This window comes from Ruditapes philippinarum, unplaced genomic scaffold, assembly GCF_026571515.1.
Source record: "Ruditapes philippinarum isolate M1 unplaced genomic scaffold, ASM2657151v2 ctg1805_1_1_1_1, whole genome shotgun sequence".
Classification (NCBI taxonomy): Eukaryota; Metazoa; Mollusca; class Bivalvia; order Venerida; family Veneridae; genus Ruditapes; species Ruditapes philippinarum.
Genome location: NW_026854855.1, coordinates 9602 through 25785, shown reverse-complemented (window position 1 = coordinate 25785; position 16184 = coordinate 9602). Strand labels below are relative to the sequence as shown.

At 29.4% G+C, this 16184-nt stretch overlaps 1 protein-coding gene across 1 annotated transcript in view; it reads left to right on the top strand.

Annotated features, from left to right (window-relative positions):
* The window catches only part of LOC132741313 (serine-protein kinase ATM-like), a 33864-nt gene extending 18273 nt beyond the window's left edge, over window positions 1-15591 (top strand). The window contains exons 15-23 of the mRNA XM_060729441.1: window positions 310-454; window positions 1179-1261; window positions 9004-9078; window positions 10822-10938; window positions 11505-11651; window positions 12228-12387; window positions 13258-13459; window positions 14255-14478; window positions 15043-15591. Of these exons, the coding sequence (XP_060585424.1) occupies window positions 310-454; window positions 1179-1261; window positions 9004-9078; window positions 10822-10938; window positions 11505-11651; window positions 12228-12387; window positions 13258-13459; window positions 14255-14478; window positions 15043-15227 (1338 nt within the window). The 3' untranslated portion in view covers window positions 15228-15591. The remainder of the gene's footprint in view (window positions 1-309; window positions 455-1178; window positions 1262-9003; window positions 9079-10821; window positions 10939-11504; window positions 11652-12227; window positions 12388-13257; window positions 13460-14254; window positions 14479-15042) is intronic.
* The last annotated feature ends 593 nt before the right edge of the window (window positions 15592-16184 follow it).

The window sequence follows — 16184 nt, the reverse complement described above, 5'->3', positions numbered from 1 at the left end:
GATCTATGTCAGATTTTCAAATTTAGGCATTTCACTGTTTCTACCTCAGTGGAATTTGTGTTTATTTAGGTCTGTAAATACAAAACTTTCATGTTTGTGAGTATGTTTTAAAACAATATGGTAGTTATTTGCATTATAGTCTGTTATGCACTGTCATAAAACTCTATAACACGTAACAAAAAAATCTATTAAATAGATGATCCCTTCCTAGAGTGTTAATAAAAAATACTGTACAAAAGTGGTAACAGTTCCAATGAAGTTAACAAAAACCAAACATTTTAGATATTGAATTATTTGTTGTATAAACAGGGTAGAGTGCTTGCTGCTAAAAATATGGTAGGAAAATTAAGGGAGAATAAAAAGGTTGGAGACATTGTGAAAGATCTACAGACACTTTGTGATGCTTACATACAATTAGCTAACTGGAATGTCCAGGAATATAAGACACAAACAAGTAAGTTATAATACTACATTTGAGCCGTGTCATGACAAAACCAACATAATGCGTTCGCGACCAGCATGGATCCAGACCAGTCTGCGCATCCGCGCAGTCTGATCAGGATCCATGCTGTTCGCTTACAAACCCAATAACAAGAAGAGAAACTGATAGCGAACAGCATGGATCCTGATCAGACTGCGCGGATGTGCAGGCTCAAACGGTAAAATCACAGTGATCATCCTAACTCTTCCTCCTAATTTTGTTTTTGCCTTTAATAATACTTTCATATATTAGTTGGTGTCTTCATTTTTAAGAAAGTGAATATAGAAAGTTAAGATATGGCCATACAAGTTTTTATTTGATATCTAAGTTAACTTAACCAAACCAGGAAAGCCATAATTGGTAAAAGCTATTATTTTAATTTTTTAAAACTGTAATTATGTTGTTTCTATAACTGCATAACCATTTTCCAAACGTTGGAACAAGAAGTACCTCTATTATATATATATATAACACACTACAATATAATAACTAATAAGAAAAAAAATTTCTGAAACAAAATTATCCATTACTATTTTGTTTTTTCTGCAATCTGAGTTTAGTGTGTAAACCATATTCTTTCATGAAAGTACTGTAGTTTTCTCATCACAATAAATGCATGAATCTGTTGATCACAGAGAGTTCAAGATAGATTTATAATGTTTAATTTATTTGGTTCCGTTTTGTTTTATAATATCAGAGCCAATCCAGTTGCCAGCACAGTTGTGGCTCACTAAAGTGAGAGGTTTGCGGAATGTGCCAGTACCTACAAAGGAAATAAAGGTACATGTAGAATGTTGATGTATAATGTCATACTTAAATAACATTAATTTCGTAATTTTTGAAAGATGTTAACTTATGTTTTTGTAAATGAATCATAAATGTATGTTTTTTTTTTTTTTTTTTTTTTTTTTTTTTTTTTTTGTTTTTTTTTTTGAGGCCCCAACTGGGTAACCCCGTTTATTTACCCCGTAATAGGTATGAGAGGGTCGGGGTCATCCCTCTGATACCTTACATGATATATACATAATATTTAAATCATCATCTATAATAATATTTTTTATATAATTATAATATACATTATATTCAAACATTCAATCAATTTTCATATAATATGTATAACAATTATGTATGATAATGTATTATGCAACAGCTTCAAAACAAACAAAGAATATTGGTTTGGGGTAAATTGATTTAGTGTAGCCTTTTAGTTTATTAAAGTAATTACAATTTGCCATCCTTCATTTACATGTTTGGTCCAATTTGTATTTTTGTAAATATTCCACGCCAATTTAAGACTATTTCTAAAACCAGGTATTGTAGGTAACACGATTTTTCTCTTTGACAAATAAATATATCTTTTCAATTCTAAAAACAAAATATCATATTTAAAATCATTAACTTCAGAACCTAAAATAAATGATTTACAATTAAAATTATCATCCAAATTATCTATCTTGTCTTTCAGATATTGAAATAACAATTGAATTTTTGGACATTCCCAAAATAAATGCAACAGAGTTTCCTCTTGGCAATTGCAAAAAGTACACATTTTACTATTGACAATTTTCATTTTGAATAAAAGTGAGTTTGTTGCTAAAGTTCTATGAATTATTCTTGTCTGAAACCACTGAATATAGGAATCTTTGGTACATTTAAATACATAACTATATATTAAATTCCAATTTATATCAAAATTTGTAAAAAATGAGTTCCATTTTTCTTGACATGTTGGTACATCTTGATTTTTAACTAGAATATCATAAACATATTTCTTTTTGATATTTTGTGTAATTAAAATAGGTTTTATATAACAACTCATAATAGGGTATTGAACATTAATAAAAATCTTTACAAATAGAAATGTTAAGCTTTTGTGTATATAATAATATTGCTTTTTTCAAACTATGATATTGTAAAAAATTTACTTGTTTTTGTGTCACCTGCTCTAAGTAAGTTAAATCTACAAAATCGCCTTGGGGATTAATAATATCATTAACAAATCTGATTCCTTTTTCATAAAAAATTTTGATATAAAAGTATCTATTTCCTGCTAACAAGTTATGATTGTAAAACAATGGCATTTGTAACACTTGTTCTAAAACTGTCTATACAAAAGTTTATCTGTAAAAATCATATAAGCTTTTAAAACATCTATCCAAAAAGCATTTTTAATTTTATCAATTGTCAATTTACAAAACAATTTACCTGTGCTAAACACTTTATCAATATTGAATAAAGCCATCACTAGCTTATAACATTTACTGTTACTATTACTAACATATCTTTTAAACCATTTTATCTTTACAGAATGTATATAACTATCAATATCAATCATATTTAGACCACCTTCCTGATATGTTTTAATAACTACTGATTGCTTTATCTTTGCTTTACCTTATAACTACTGATTGCTTTATCTTTGCTTTACCTTCCCATATAAATTTATAAAATAAGTCATTAAGTGTTTTCAAAAATGCTGAATTAGGTGTTGGTAAACTTGTAAAGCAATGAGTGAATAAAGGAAGGAGTAATGACTTAACAACAGTAATTTTTCCTATAGGTGTTAACATTCTTTTTTTCCAGTATCCTATACTATTTTTAACTTTTTGAAGTTTTTCATTAAAATTTAACTCTATCATTTTTTCTAAATCAACATCAAATATCAAACCTAACAATTTAAACTGTGTATCACCCCATGTCAGTTTCCATTTTGTCTTAATAGATCTTGTACTGTATTTAAGAGAGCCTATCCAAATAACTTTAGTTTTATCAAAATTTACTTTCAATCCTGAAATTTCTGAAAACGTGTTTAATAACTTTAAAACAGTATTAAGGGAATTTTCTGATCCATCTAGCAAAAGTGAAGTATTATCAGCAAATTGTGTAATTTTATATTCTTCCCCATCTATATTTATACCTTTAACATCTTTACATTGTCTTATTTTTATTGCTAAAATCTCTGCACATAAAATGAAGATATAAGGTGAAATAGGATCGCCTTGTCTACAACCTCGTTTAACTTTAAAAAACTTTGATAAATATCCATTTAAAATAACACAAGTTTCAGTATTATATAAAAATAAAGATATCCATTTTTTAAACATAGGACCAAATTGAAAAAGTTCTAGACATTTCTCTATAAATGTAAATGATAACGTATCAAATGCTTTTTTAAAATCTATCATCATTACTAAACCTGGTATATCATTATCCTCAGTATATTTCATAATATCATACAATAATCGAGTGTTCTCACCAATATATCTATTTTTAACAAATCCTGTCTGATCCTTTGAAATTAAAATATCTAAAACAAGTTTAAGTCTATTTGCTATGGAACCTGAAGCTAATTTATAAACTACATTTAATAAAGTTATTGGTCTCCAATTTTTTAAAAATTGTTTTGGTTTTTTCTCTTTTGGAATGCATGTTATTGTTCCTAGCTTTTGATTTCTAGAAAAAGAATTAACAGTATAAGCAAAGTTTATAGCTTTTACAACAAAATGTCCAATTCTATTCCAAAATATTTTAAAAAAATTTGCTGTAAATCCGTCACAACCTGGGCTTTTATCATTTTTCATGTTTTTTTAATGTAAAAGAAACTTCATCATATGAAAGTAGACCTTCAAGATTCAATGCTTCATTTTGAGACAACTTGGTAACATTACAATTTTCTAATTCCATATCAATCTTAGATTCTTCAGTTATATCAACATTTTTATATAAATTTTCATAATAACTACATGTCTTTGTAAGAATATCTTTTTGATCATATATAAAGGATCCATCATCAAGTTCTAGAAAAGGAATAATTTTATCTGAACAATGTGTTTTTTCTAAGTTTAAAAAATAACTAGTAGGCTTTTCTCCAGATCCAATCCATTGTGACCTTGACCTTATCATAGCACCTCTTATTTTTCTATTTCTTAATTCAGTCAATTCATTATGTAAGTGTAAAAGTTTGTCTTTATTTTCAATTGTCAGGTTTTGCTCTATAAGATTAATTTCTTCAATTAACTTTTTTTCATAAGTATTTCTTTCTTTGACCTTATATAGAGCTGTAAGATATAGTTTTTTACCTCTTATTTCCATCAAAAGTGTTTCTAAAAAAAGTTCATCATTTATAACAAAATTTACATCTTTGTTTTTTTGGATCTAAAACATAGTCTATATTGTATACTGGTAAACAATATTGTAATTTTACTTCATCTATTTTTTTATTTATAATATCAAGGAATTCAATGTCATATAACAGAGCATTATTAAATTTCCATAAACCTTTTCCATGACTTACAGAACTAAAACAAAAATCTAAATATATTATTGAATGGTCAGATTTATAACTAATGTCAATATCACATTTTCGTACATACTGATATAAACTATTTGATATAAGAAAAAAATCTAGTCTACCTTGTTGTATAGGGTTGGTTCGTCTCCATGTATATTTTTTCATATTACCATGCAGTTCTCTAAAGGGATCAATGAGGTCTTTTTCTTCAATAATACTTATTAAAAAATTTCTTGCCTTTACATTATTGTTTTTTGATTTATAGTTATAATAATCTAAGTCAGGATTTTGAACAAGGTTGTAATCTCCACAAATAATTAGAGAGTCATTATCATCAAATGAATCTAAAGTATCAAAAATGTTTTTAAAGAAACTAGGACTGTCTATGTTTGGCGCATAAATATTAACTAATGTGAAATTTATAGAATCAAGCATTATTTGTAAAATTATGAAATTTCCTGAATCATCAGTTTTAACAGAATTAATTTTTATATATCTAAACCTTTTCTGCATAAAATAGCCACACCTTTGGCATTAGACCTACCATGGCTGTAAAAACATAAACCATTCCATTCAGAATAAATTTTCTTTTCAATTTCTTTTATAAAATGTGTTTCCTGTAGGCAGAGAATATCAGCTTTTTTTGACTGAAATAAATCTAAAACATCTTTTCTCTTGATACTATCGTGTAAACCTCGACAATTGTAAGAGAAAATATTAAGACTACTCATAACTAATATTTACAATAATACATTCAACACTATATCTACAATATACATAGCTACACTTAAGTAAAGTAAATACAATATGTACATGGACCCAGAGAAACACTTCTAAATAACAAATTGACCTCAAAAATATAAAAAAATGTGCTTGTATGTAAAGAAAGAAATACATTTTGCCAATAAACAAGTAAAATTTACTTATGGAAGAAAAATTTTTTTGTAGAAGATGCATAATATGTTTATGTTTCATCTAATTATATCAAAAATTGAAACATTCTTTTTCATTGTTATTTCTAAATGAATAACACATTCAATGAATGATAATTATGAATTAGAGGATATCAAAGATTTTCTCATAAACGTGTGATTCATTCTCTTAGAGATGTATAAAACAAACAATTTTCACTTGTTGTGGTATTCACAAGTAAACAAATGAAAAACAGAAACAAATGTTTTATTCATAAACAATTTAACAAACTGAATTTTCTGTAAATTATATAGAACAGAAAATATGTTTTATTTAGACTTTGTTATGCAAATAGATAAATAATACAATTATAACATCATGTGATCATGGTAACATAAAGTGTAATATGAAACTTAGAGTAAATAATAGACAAAAAATAATGTTATAAGTAATAAGTCAATATTTCTCTATCATAGCAGTAATAGAATTACTACTGGCAACCTCACAGGATATTGTGTACCATATTTTACCCAGTGAGTCTAACCATCCCACTGAAAGTAAAACTCCCTCCCGATAAAGGCGAGGGATAGATGTTAACCAGCAGCAAAACTAAATACTTACTGGACAGGTTTTTTTGTAGATAGAGAAATTGGAATTCTTTACAGTATGATGACATTAAAAGTGATACATGAATACACACAAATATCATATGATAATGAATCAAATAAAATTTCTATTTAGAAAAGATGAAAATAAAAGTAAGTGTTTATTTCATCCATATTTCACTCACAAGTTTTATGAATATATAATTACCAGTTCAAAATAACAAGTACTTTATTTAAGATATAGACCATTTATTTAATAAATATACCTATTGCCAGATCAAAATAACAATTATTGTATTTAAAAAAATAGAAATTTTTTTTACGTATAACGTATATTATACAAGAATTTATAAATTGTCAAGGTCTTCCATCCACAAATCTATTTTAAGCATTACTTGGCAAATAGGATTTATCATTTATAGCATGAAATGGCCTTATATGATAATACAATTTTCCAATATTCTATAAATAACTAAATAATTTACATGTATATAGGTATAGCATGTTATTAAGAATTAACTAACACCTGCTTAGAAAATCACTTAGTTAAGAAATAAATATATTAAAAAGCTACTTAAATGTAGCCATTTTTGCTTATATCAACATAAGAATTTATTGAAAAATAATCTAGAAATATGTACTTTTTAACTTTTTAATTATTTGTCTTTAATTGCTGGACACATTAATTTTTTGAAAACAACTGAAAAAAAAGAAATCATTATATTTTAGTATATAATTACATATATATTTCATCTGTTCTCTTCATCCTGTCTATGATACATTTATCTTGTAGATGTTGTCTTTACATGGGTCTTCTTTTCTCTGAAAGTTTTTATCACTTCATTAATATTGTCATACAAGTCAAATTTTATTCTTTCATCCATTTCAGTTAGTCCATAGACAGATCCATTAAAGAACCATGCACTTTTTATTGTAGGGTGCAACAGTAAACGGTTTATTAAACCAGAGTTTAATGTTGTTACATCATCTACCAACTTGTGTCCAGCGTCTTTCATGGTTTTCCTTTTCCTCATTATTTTGGACTTGGCATCATTGTTGATTGTGTTTATTAAGACAGGTCTTATTTTGTGATTCCTTGAAGGTAGTCTGTGGATAGCTGCTATTTCTTCTTTCTCGAGTTTGACATCTTTTTGTTGCAGAAGGTTTATTACTTTATCTGTCAATATTTGGATATTTTCATTTCTATCTTCAGCTATGTCCATTATTTTTATGTTATTTTTTCTGGAGTACTGTTCATTATGATTTGCTTTTTTGTTGGCATCTTTGACAGCTTTTTCATTTTGAGATATTCTTTCTTCTATTGTGCTTAGCCTTTTTCCGGTCTCTGTCTTTGTTTTTTGTCAGACTTTCCTTCAAATGATTATTTTTCAAACTCAAGTGAACTTATTTTGTCATTTAACTCTTTAGTTTTTTCTTGAATCTCTTTTTTTATAATGATTTCCATTTTTTGCTGTAATTGGGTCATGGCATTTGTGATTGATCTTGAAATTATTGATTCTATGTCTTCTTTTTTTATGATACCTTTTAAGTCTCCTTTAAGCTCTTCAAGATTTTCTGACATTAAGTCTAGCTGATTTTGTATTAATGACATATTCATGCTGTCATTACTTAATGTGCTGTCATTACTTACTTCTGAAATTGCTCTTTTAGCTGGAGGTTGTTTTCCTGTGTTCCCCTTCATTGATGTTTTAAATTTTGTACCAGTAGAGTTGTCCTTTGACCCTTGTCCTGATCCTTGACCTTTACTAGACATTTTATCAATTATTATACTTGCTGTCAAAGTTTACTGTTAAACAATTATTTAAAGTGTAGTATCTATTATTGTCCAATTGTATCTTAGAATTCCTTTGTATGTGATAAATTATAGTCCAGTTTAATCCAGCTTAATCCATTATCCTTACAATCACAGGTAAAAATCCAGGTAAAATCAAGTCTTACACCATGTACATAATCCAAAAAGCAAATGATTTCAAACAATAGAAAAAATTTTCTTTATCAAATATCTCCATAAATCTTTATTTATTTTTCATTATATTTCACCATCTAATGCACTATTTTTTAAATTTCCATAAATGTATGTTTATACAATAAAAATCAACCTTCTAACAGGCTGTCCTAGATAGCTTACAAGTAATTAACAATTTCTCCGAAAATGACACGACTACTTATCCCACATGAATTTTTTCATCATCTGTGAAAGACAAATGACCATTTGACTTAATATCCAAGATCAATTGTCTCAGGGAAATTTTACCTCGCCCAAGGATCAAGCCATAGACTACTAGATTACTAATCAAATGCTCTCCTAGTTGAGGAAAGTGGGTGGACGCTCATTGATGTACTCATTTTATGAAATATTCAAATCAAAATGGTGTTGCAACTCAAAACAACCTTGGCTGCACTTGTGAGATTAAAGGTCATATAATACAAATAAGAGTGAAGTGTATTTGGTTGATCAATTTTATAAATGCCCATCTTCATATCCATCAAAGATAAATGTTTTTAATGATAATAATTCAATAACTTTGGTGATACTTCTTTAAATTAGCTGGCATGGGAATCACTTGCTGTACAAAAAAGTGCCTGATTAAATCTTTTATTGTATTATTGAAAGGCCAGCTGACACTTGTATAAATAAAAGAAAGGAACACATTTATGTAAGGTATAATATATAAGATGATATTTACTTACAGGTGAATGCCAGTTGTGACTACAGAGATATTCCCCATATAGAGAAGTTTGAGCCGACGTTCAAACTAGCCGGTTTGGTTAATTTTTTAAAAAAAACCCTTTTTTTTGGGGGGGGCCCGAAAGGGATTTTAAAATTTCCCCCCCCCCTGCCCGGTTTTTTTTTTTGGATCTGGATGGTAAACCAAGAGCAGACAATTGTCAAGGTGACTTACTCTGAACTCTTAATCTTCTAATACTTATGTTAACAAATACTGACCTTTTTTAAACAGTAAAGAAAGAGCCTGGCCTGTACATTTATGCAGTTTAAACAGCCTCCATGCTGTTGGTTGTTCTATTTTCCTATCTACATCAATAATTTTAAACCATTTATTCAATTAACAAATGGACTGTTCAGAATTTAAAATTGGGCAGGTTCATTACAAAAAATACATTAAGCAAAAACATTATTTAGATTTTATATTCTGAAGCCATTCATTAGAAATAGGTGATGTTAAGCACAGGTATGAGATAATAAGCTTAAGATACATGCTTGGTTTACCTGTTGTGTTGATAATTGTATGTTTAAAGTCATAGCTTCCTGGTTTTAATAGAAGGCCTAGTTATCATAGAAGGGGAAGTGATTAGTTTCACAAATCTTGGATTCGTTTGGTTTCCATGATTCCGTTTTAAAGATGAAATTTGAAAAAGTCAAAATTTGGCATTTGCTTGGTTTACAAAAGATATTGGTCAGAAAGTTTGCAAACTTTATTTTTTGAAAAATAGGGTAATTATTATACATGATGTATGTCAAGGATCATTTATATGTTAACTGCTAACCTGACTGTGACTGAAACACTTGCTTATAGAAAGTGAATACATTTTTATTCAACTTTGATGACAAGCAATGGCATATATATTGGTATAAATTCTTAAAGTTACATTAAATAGATATGTTAAAATATTTTTGCCGGCGGCCTAAAAACTAAACATTCTACAGTTTCATTAACCTTTTTAACAGTATCGTTGTAAATCGCATCAAATATTGTTCATAAATTAGGATTTTAAATGGAAAACCCCACGGTAACACTTAAGTTCGATACGAATTTTAACATGCAAATGAAGACTATAATCAGCTCGTGTATGCGCTACGTCACGGAGTTATAGTTGCTATCCGGAACACAGCAAATATAAGATTTTCTTGTGCAAACACACTTTTACCGTTTAAGCTTCACGGTGCACTAGGCCTGTGGTTCAGAAAAAAATAATCATCTCATAAAACAGATTAAATTTGTATGAAAATATCCGTTACAATGCGGAAATATACCGTTAAATTAGGACTGCTACTTATAGTCATGTTTGTTGATTTAATATTGATGTATGGATGATCTGAAGGCGGAGTTTCTCATTCAAACAGAAATTGTACTTCCGAATTCGCCACAATGAGGTTGCACATTTGTATGCTCATTAAACTCATTTTGGTTGCCTGGACACCAAAATAAGATCTGGAGTCGATATGAAACCCAATTTATTAATGAAATGTCGCTATTTTTTTTTTTTATGAAATTTATTTAATGTAACTTTAATCTCCATTGTAGCAAGCATACATTTTTCAGGATACAGTCAAACCTTAGCGGTCATCTGTATTAAGCAGTCACTTTCCTTATCCAGTCAGTTTGAATGCTCCCCAAATTGACCATTTGTTCTGAATATGACCTGACTTAAGCAGGCACCTCATTTAAGCAGCCACTTTGTGTTACTCCCTTGTTACTCCCTTGACTGGTTGCTTAATGCAGGTTATACTGTATAGTCATTATGTACAACATTTTGTCTAATTGTTACAGGGACGAGATGATCTTCGACAAGATGCTGTGATGCAGCAAGTGTTTGATATGGTCAACAATTTACTACAGAAAGATTCTGAGACACGAAAACGACAGTTACAAATCCGGAAATATAAGGTTTCATTTACTACAACAATTTTCCCTTCTCATATTAGTATATACATTATTTATTTGTGTGGAAGTATAATTGTCCTGGAAGCTATAAGCTTGTAGAAACACTTTAGAAATTGTTTCTGGAACCAACTAGTACAAAGCTGTGAGTATGAAGTTTCTTGCCCAAGGAAATAATGGATTGCCCTTGACATGGTTTGAACCCATGTAATCCTTAGATAACTTGTCCTGCAAAGTAAACATTCAGGCCATGCTGCCTTAATCTAATATTGTAGGGAATAAATAGTAAAGACTTATAGCTACTGTTTTATTTACAGATGTATTTTGAGGTTAACTAAAAGGGTAGATGAAAAGATTCTACATTTTGTTGGTGAATGGAACATTATGTTGGAGTTTCATATTTTCGATATGAGTTATCTTTCCTTGTTAAGGGTGAAGAAGATTTTTTTTTTAACAACAACATATGATTAAATACATATACATAATTTCAAACTTTTACATATACATGTATTCTAGCATTTACATATATATGGTGTTATATATGTTGTACACATGTTGACTTTTAACATTAGGTTATACCCTTGTCTCAGCGAAGTGGTCTTCTAGAATGGTGTGAGGGTACATTACCAGTGGGCGAGTATCTGGTTGGTAGTAAAGGGGCTCATGCACGCTACAGACCCAAAGATCTCTACTATATTGACTGTAGAACTAAACTCACTGTGAGTTATGTCATATTTTCCAGATTTTTTTTAACTGAATGCTAAACGGAAGTACAAAGTTAACAACAATTCCAAATATGGTTATGAAATTATCATATTTAACCAGTGAAAGGCTGGTTAGCATTAATTTGTTGGTTATGTATATGTATACTTGAGAAATACGGAAGATCATGTAAAAATAAATGATAACAAAGAAAACATATGATAGTTAAAATGACATTATGCACATATTTTCATTGTCAGGTTGAGCTGAATTGACTATATTTCAAAAGATTGACTGTTATAACAAAGATTGACAGTTATAAATGGTGATTGACCAACAGTTGATACTGGAAAATGTTTAGGATAAATAATAAACCTGCTTATGATGTAAAAAGACTCTGGCTCTTTTTATAAATTGAACGTCACAATAAATTACGATGGATTCTTATATAAATTTCCCTGGAACACTTTAGTTATTTATCATTCATACAAACTTAGTTAAAAATAATTATTTTGACTTTCACCTGTTCACTCACTAAATACCCTTGGATGGGCATAATGTCACTTTAAATCAGTGATTATGTGTATTCTCAGGCTGCAACAACAACGGAGGGTAAATACAAGGTTTATCAGGAGATCTGTGAAAAATTCCAGCCAGTGTTTCGACATTTCTTCTTTGAGAAGTTTACATCCCCACCAGTGTGGTTTGAGAGAAGACTGGCATATACAAGGAGTGTAGCTACCAACTCTATAGGTCAGTTAAAGTCTTGTTAACAATGACATTCAGTATCATCTTCCTAAAATGGAGGTATTGTCATGATCTCTGTCAGTGTTGGTGTCCGCATTAGTTAACCTTTATTTCAAAGTCCATTTTTTGAGAAACTAAGAAAGCTATTCACATCAAGTATTATTCTCGCAGTGTATAATTGCTGTCGCCGTGGTGCAAAAACTTTAATGATATCCCATCATTCAAATATTTTGAAAGTACCAATATGAGACATGGTATACTTGCTTATCACAGTTAGACAAGGGACATAATTCTGAAAACTCTACTTTGGAGTTATGCCCCTTTTTAACTTAGTATTTTTGTCAAAATTAGTTATTTATTGGCATTGCCCTTAAAAGATGAGAGTTTTAGTATTTTCATCAAAATTAGTTATTTATTGGCATTGCCCTTAAAAGATGAGAGTTTTAGTATTTTGGTCAAAATTAGTTATTTATTGGCATTGCCCTTAAAAGATGAGAGTTTTAGTATTTTCATCAAAATTAGTTATTTATTTGCATTGCCCTTAAAAGATGAGAGTTTTAGTATTTTCGTCAAAATTAGTTATTTATTGGCATTGCCCTTAAAAGATGAGAGTTTTAGTATTTTTGTCAAAATTAGTTATTTATTGGCATTGCCCTTAAAAGATGAGAGTTAACACTGCATGCAGTGCTCTTGAAGACAAAATTTATCTTTGTTTACATTTTGCTACTTATATGACAAATAATTTCATATTCAGCGCTACTTTCATCAGGTGGTAAGTATCTAACATGCTTAAAAACCATTATTTAAATGAGGTGTTATATACCTTTAAGTTACCATATATGTTATCCTGATAATTGTTACCATGTTATTTTACAGTGGGATATATTCTTGGACTTGGGGACCGCCACATACAGAATATTTTGATTGACTGTAACACAGCAGAACTGGTACATATAGATTTAGGTATAGCTTTTGAGCAGGGTAAAATCCTACCTACCCCAGAAACTGTTCCATTCAGACTCACCAGAGACATTGAGGACGCCATGGGTGCATCAGGGGTAGAGGGAGTGTTTAGAAGGTGGGTGTAATTGCATTTTTATCATTCACAAAGCTATCTGCATTTAGTATAAGAGTAATGCTATTTTGTTTACTCTTGGCATTTGTGATTCTTAATGATTGTCAGGGATTATATAAAGGTGCTTGGTTGAACTCAATTTTATGTATAGAGAGGTAGTTGGGATTTGCTACCTTAGGGGAAGTTTGAAATTTCCCTTATGTTCTAAAATGTAGGCCAAACACATATAAGGCTCATGTAAGGTTGTTGGGGTTTTTCTTCTCCAATGATTTGTTGTGTTCAACTTACACAACAACATAAGGTCAAGGTCACACTGGAATGTTTATAATGATGCTTCTATTTTGTTTCTGCTTGTTATCTGATAAATTTTTTGTCAAATATTCACCATAATGTGTTGATAGGCAGACTGTGTTATGAAGCAATGCAGGCTCAATATGAAGGTCTAATTTAAAGGTCATACCTTCAATCTGGAGTGGCCATACCAGCTCACTGTTTAAACAGCTTGAAAAATTAAACAATAATCGGGATGAAACTGTTTTTAGGATATGCATGTACATGTACCTTTTCACTGCATTTTACATTTTTATTGATTGTACATGAAGTATCAGTTGGAAAAAGAATTACATGTAATTATAATTTCATTACTGTATTATTTTATTTATAAAACTAAAACCTTTGTTAAATTAATGTCTTTGTTTATACATATATATAAAGAAATATACAAATTAATGATGTTACAAAACTTATGATAAAGAAAAGAGTAAAAATATATTTCTGTTATTAATTAATAACCCCCAGATGTTGTGAGAAGACAATGGAAGTAATGAGAAGTAACCAGGAAGCATTATTAACAATATTAGAAGTTCTCCTGTATGACCCGTTACATGTTTGGACAATCTCGCCGGCGAAGGCGTATGCTCTTCAGCGACAGAGAGGGAGGGAGGAAAGTGGTGATACTGTTGACGTTGCTAACACCACAGCTGATATCATAGATCTTGCTGAATCAAGTACTTCAAGAAATAGTAAGTGATGTTAAATCTACACTTTTAAATGATACAATGTAAACTATAGGTTGCTTAAAAGATACATGGGCAAATGTAGACTGTAAGAAATATAGATAATCTGTGGTGGCTGGCAAGTCTATCATAGATCCTAGAATGCATTTTTAACTTTAATTGGTCATAGAGCTGTACTTACTGCATTATCTAGTGGTTACAAAAGTTTATCATTTTTTCTGAATCATGTTAAGTTTTTATTTCATATGTAAATGGGATTTTGTAACATTATTATTAAAAGAGGACTATATATCTGTTATCATGTTGATGGTAACAGAAATTCTTTTCATCATTCAGACAAGATAAATACAAAATTTAATATTAATATCATGCTGAGGCTGTGTTAATGATTCAAGTAAATGACGTCTTGTTATAATTTAAAGGAGATTTATAAATTGTAAAATATGCATGGTGTTTTAACCATCATAAAATAATACAAAGTGTTATACTACAAGTGTGAATTAGTGTTACTTTGGATCATTATAAGATTCACATGACAAAATAACTAAGACGTATTTTAATATTATCCAGGTGAGACACAGGAGAACCTGAACAAAGTAGCAGAACGTGTATTGTTGAGGTTACGACAGAAACTACAGGGGGTAGAGGACGGTGTTCAACTTAGTTTATCCGGCCAGGTGAATTACCTTATACAGGAAGCTAGAAATCCGAAAAACCTTGCTAGAATCTTCCCTGGCTGGCAGCCTTATGTGTGAACTTTTGGTATTCCTGATATGTTATGTAAAATTAATTTGTTTATCCTGGATCATGTTATTGTTTGAAATGCAATGAACTTGTGATAATGCATTAGCAGAGTTGAAATCTTAATTTTGATGATGTTTATAAAATTATATTAAATCTACAGCAGATTCAGATTTTGAGAAAACTAGTTTTACAATGTCATTTGCTGCTGAATATTATTTTTAGTTAATTTCATGAATATATGAACTAAAAGAATGTCAATTGTTTTAGTTTTAATGTTACCTGTTTATGTTTTGCTTCATATATAACCATCATACTGTGTTCAGTTTATAAATATTTGTATGTTACATTTTGTTGTAATAAATGATCAAAAGGAAAGCTGTAGTCTTTTTTTATTGCATTGAATTAAAAAAGAAAATGTATATTAACTCATTCTGGGACTTTGTTGACATTTGGGATTTTTTTACGGTTTTACAGTACTTTCCTTTAAAACTCTTCTGATACCATGTGGATAGTGTTAATAAAATTGGCATGGATGTTAATTTATGAAGTTCATTCATAGTTGTTCGGATAATTTTATAACCATGCAACACTTTAGTTTCCATTGCATTGAAAGGGAAGATTCTCATATGTTAAAAAGTTTTACATTCTAAAGAACAGTGAGGCATAAGCTGATGGTCAGACATTTGATATGCTGCATTAACTTGTAAGTTTCCAAATTATGACTGATACCTCTGTGTGACGCTGCTGAGATATTTGATGAATGAAGAATGATAAAAATAGTGAAATTTTGATCATTTCAGATATGTTCTTTTACAAATGCATTTTGATGTAACATTTTGTGCATTTATTAAAAATGATTAAACAATTCATAATTGGACAGGTTGTTCATCGTTACGACATTAAAATGTTTCAAAACAGTCTTATAAAGTTATATATTGAAACATAAAATTTGTGATGATGTTTTTTGT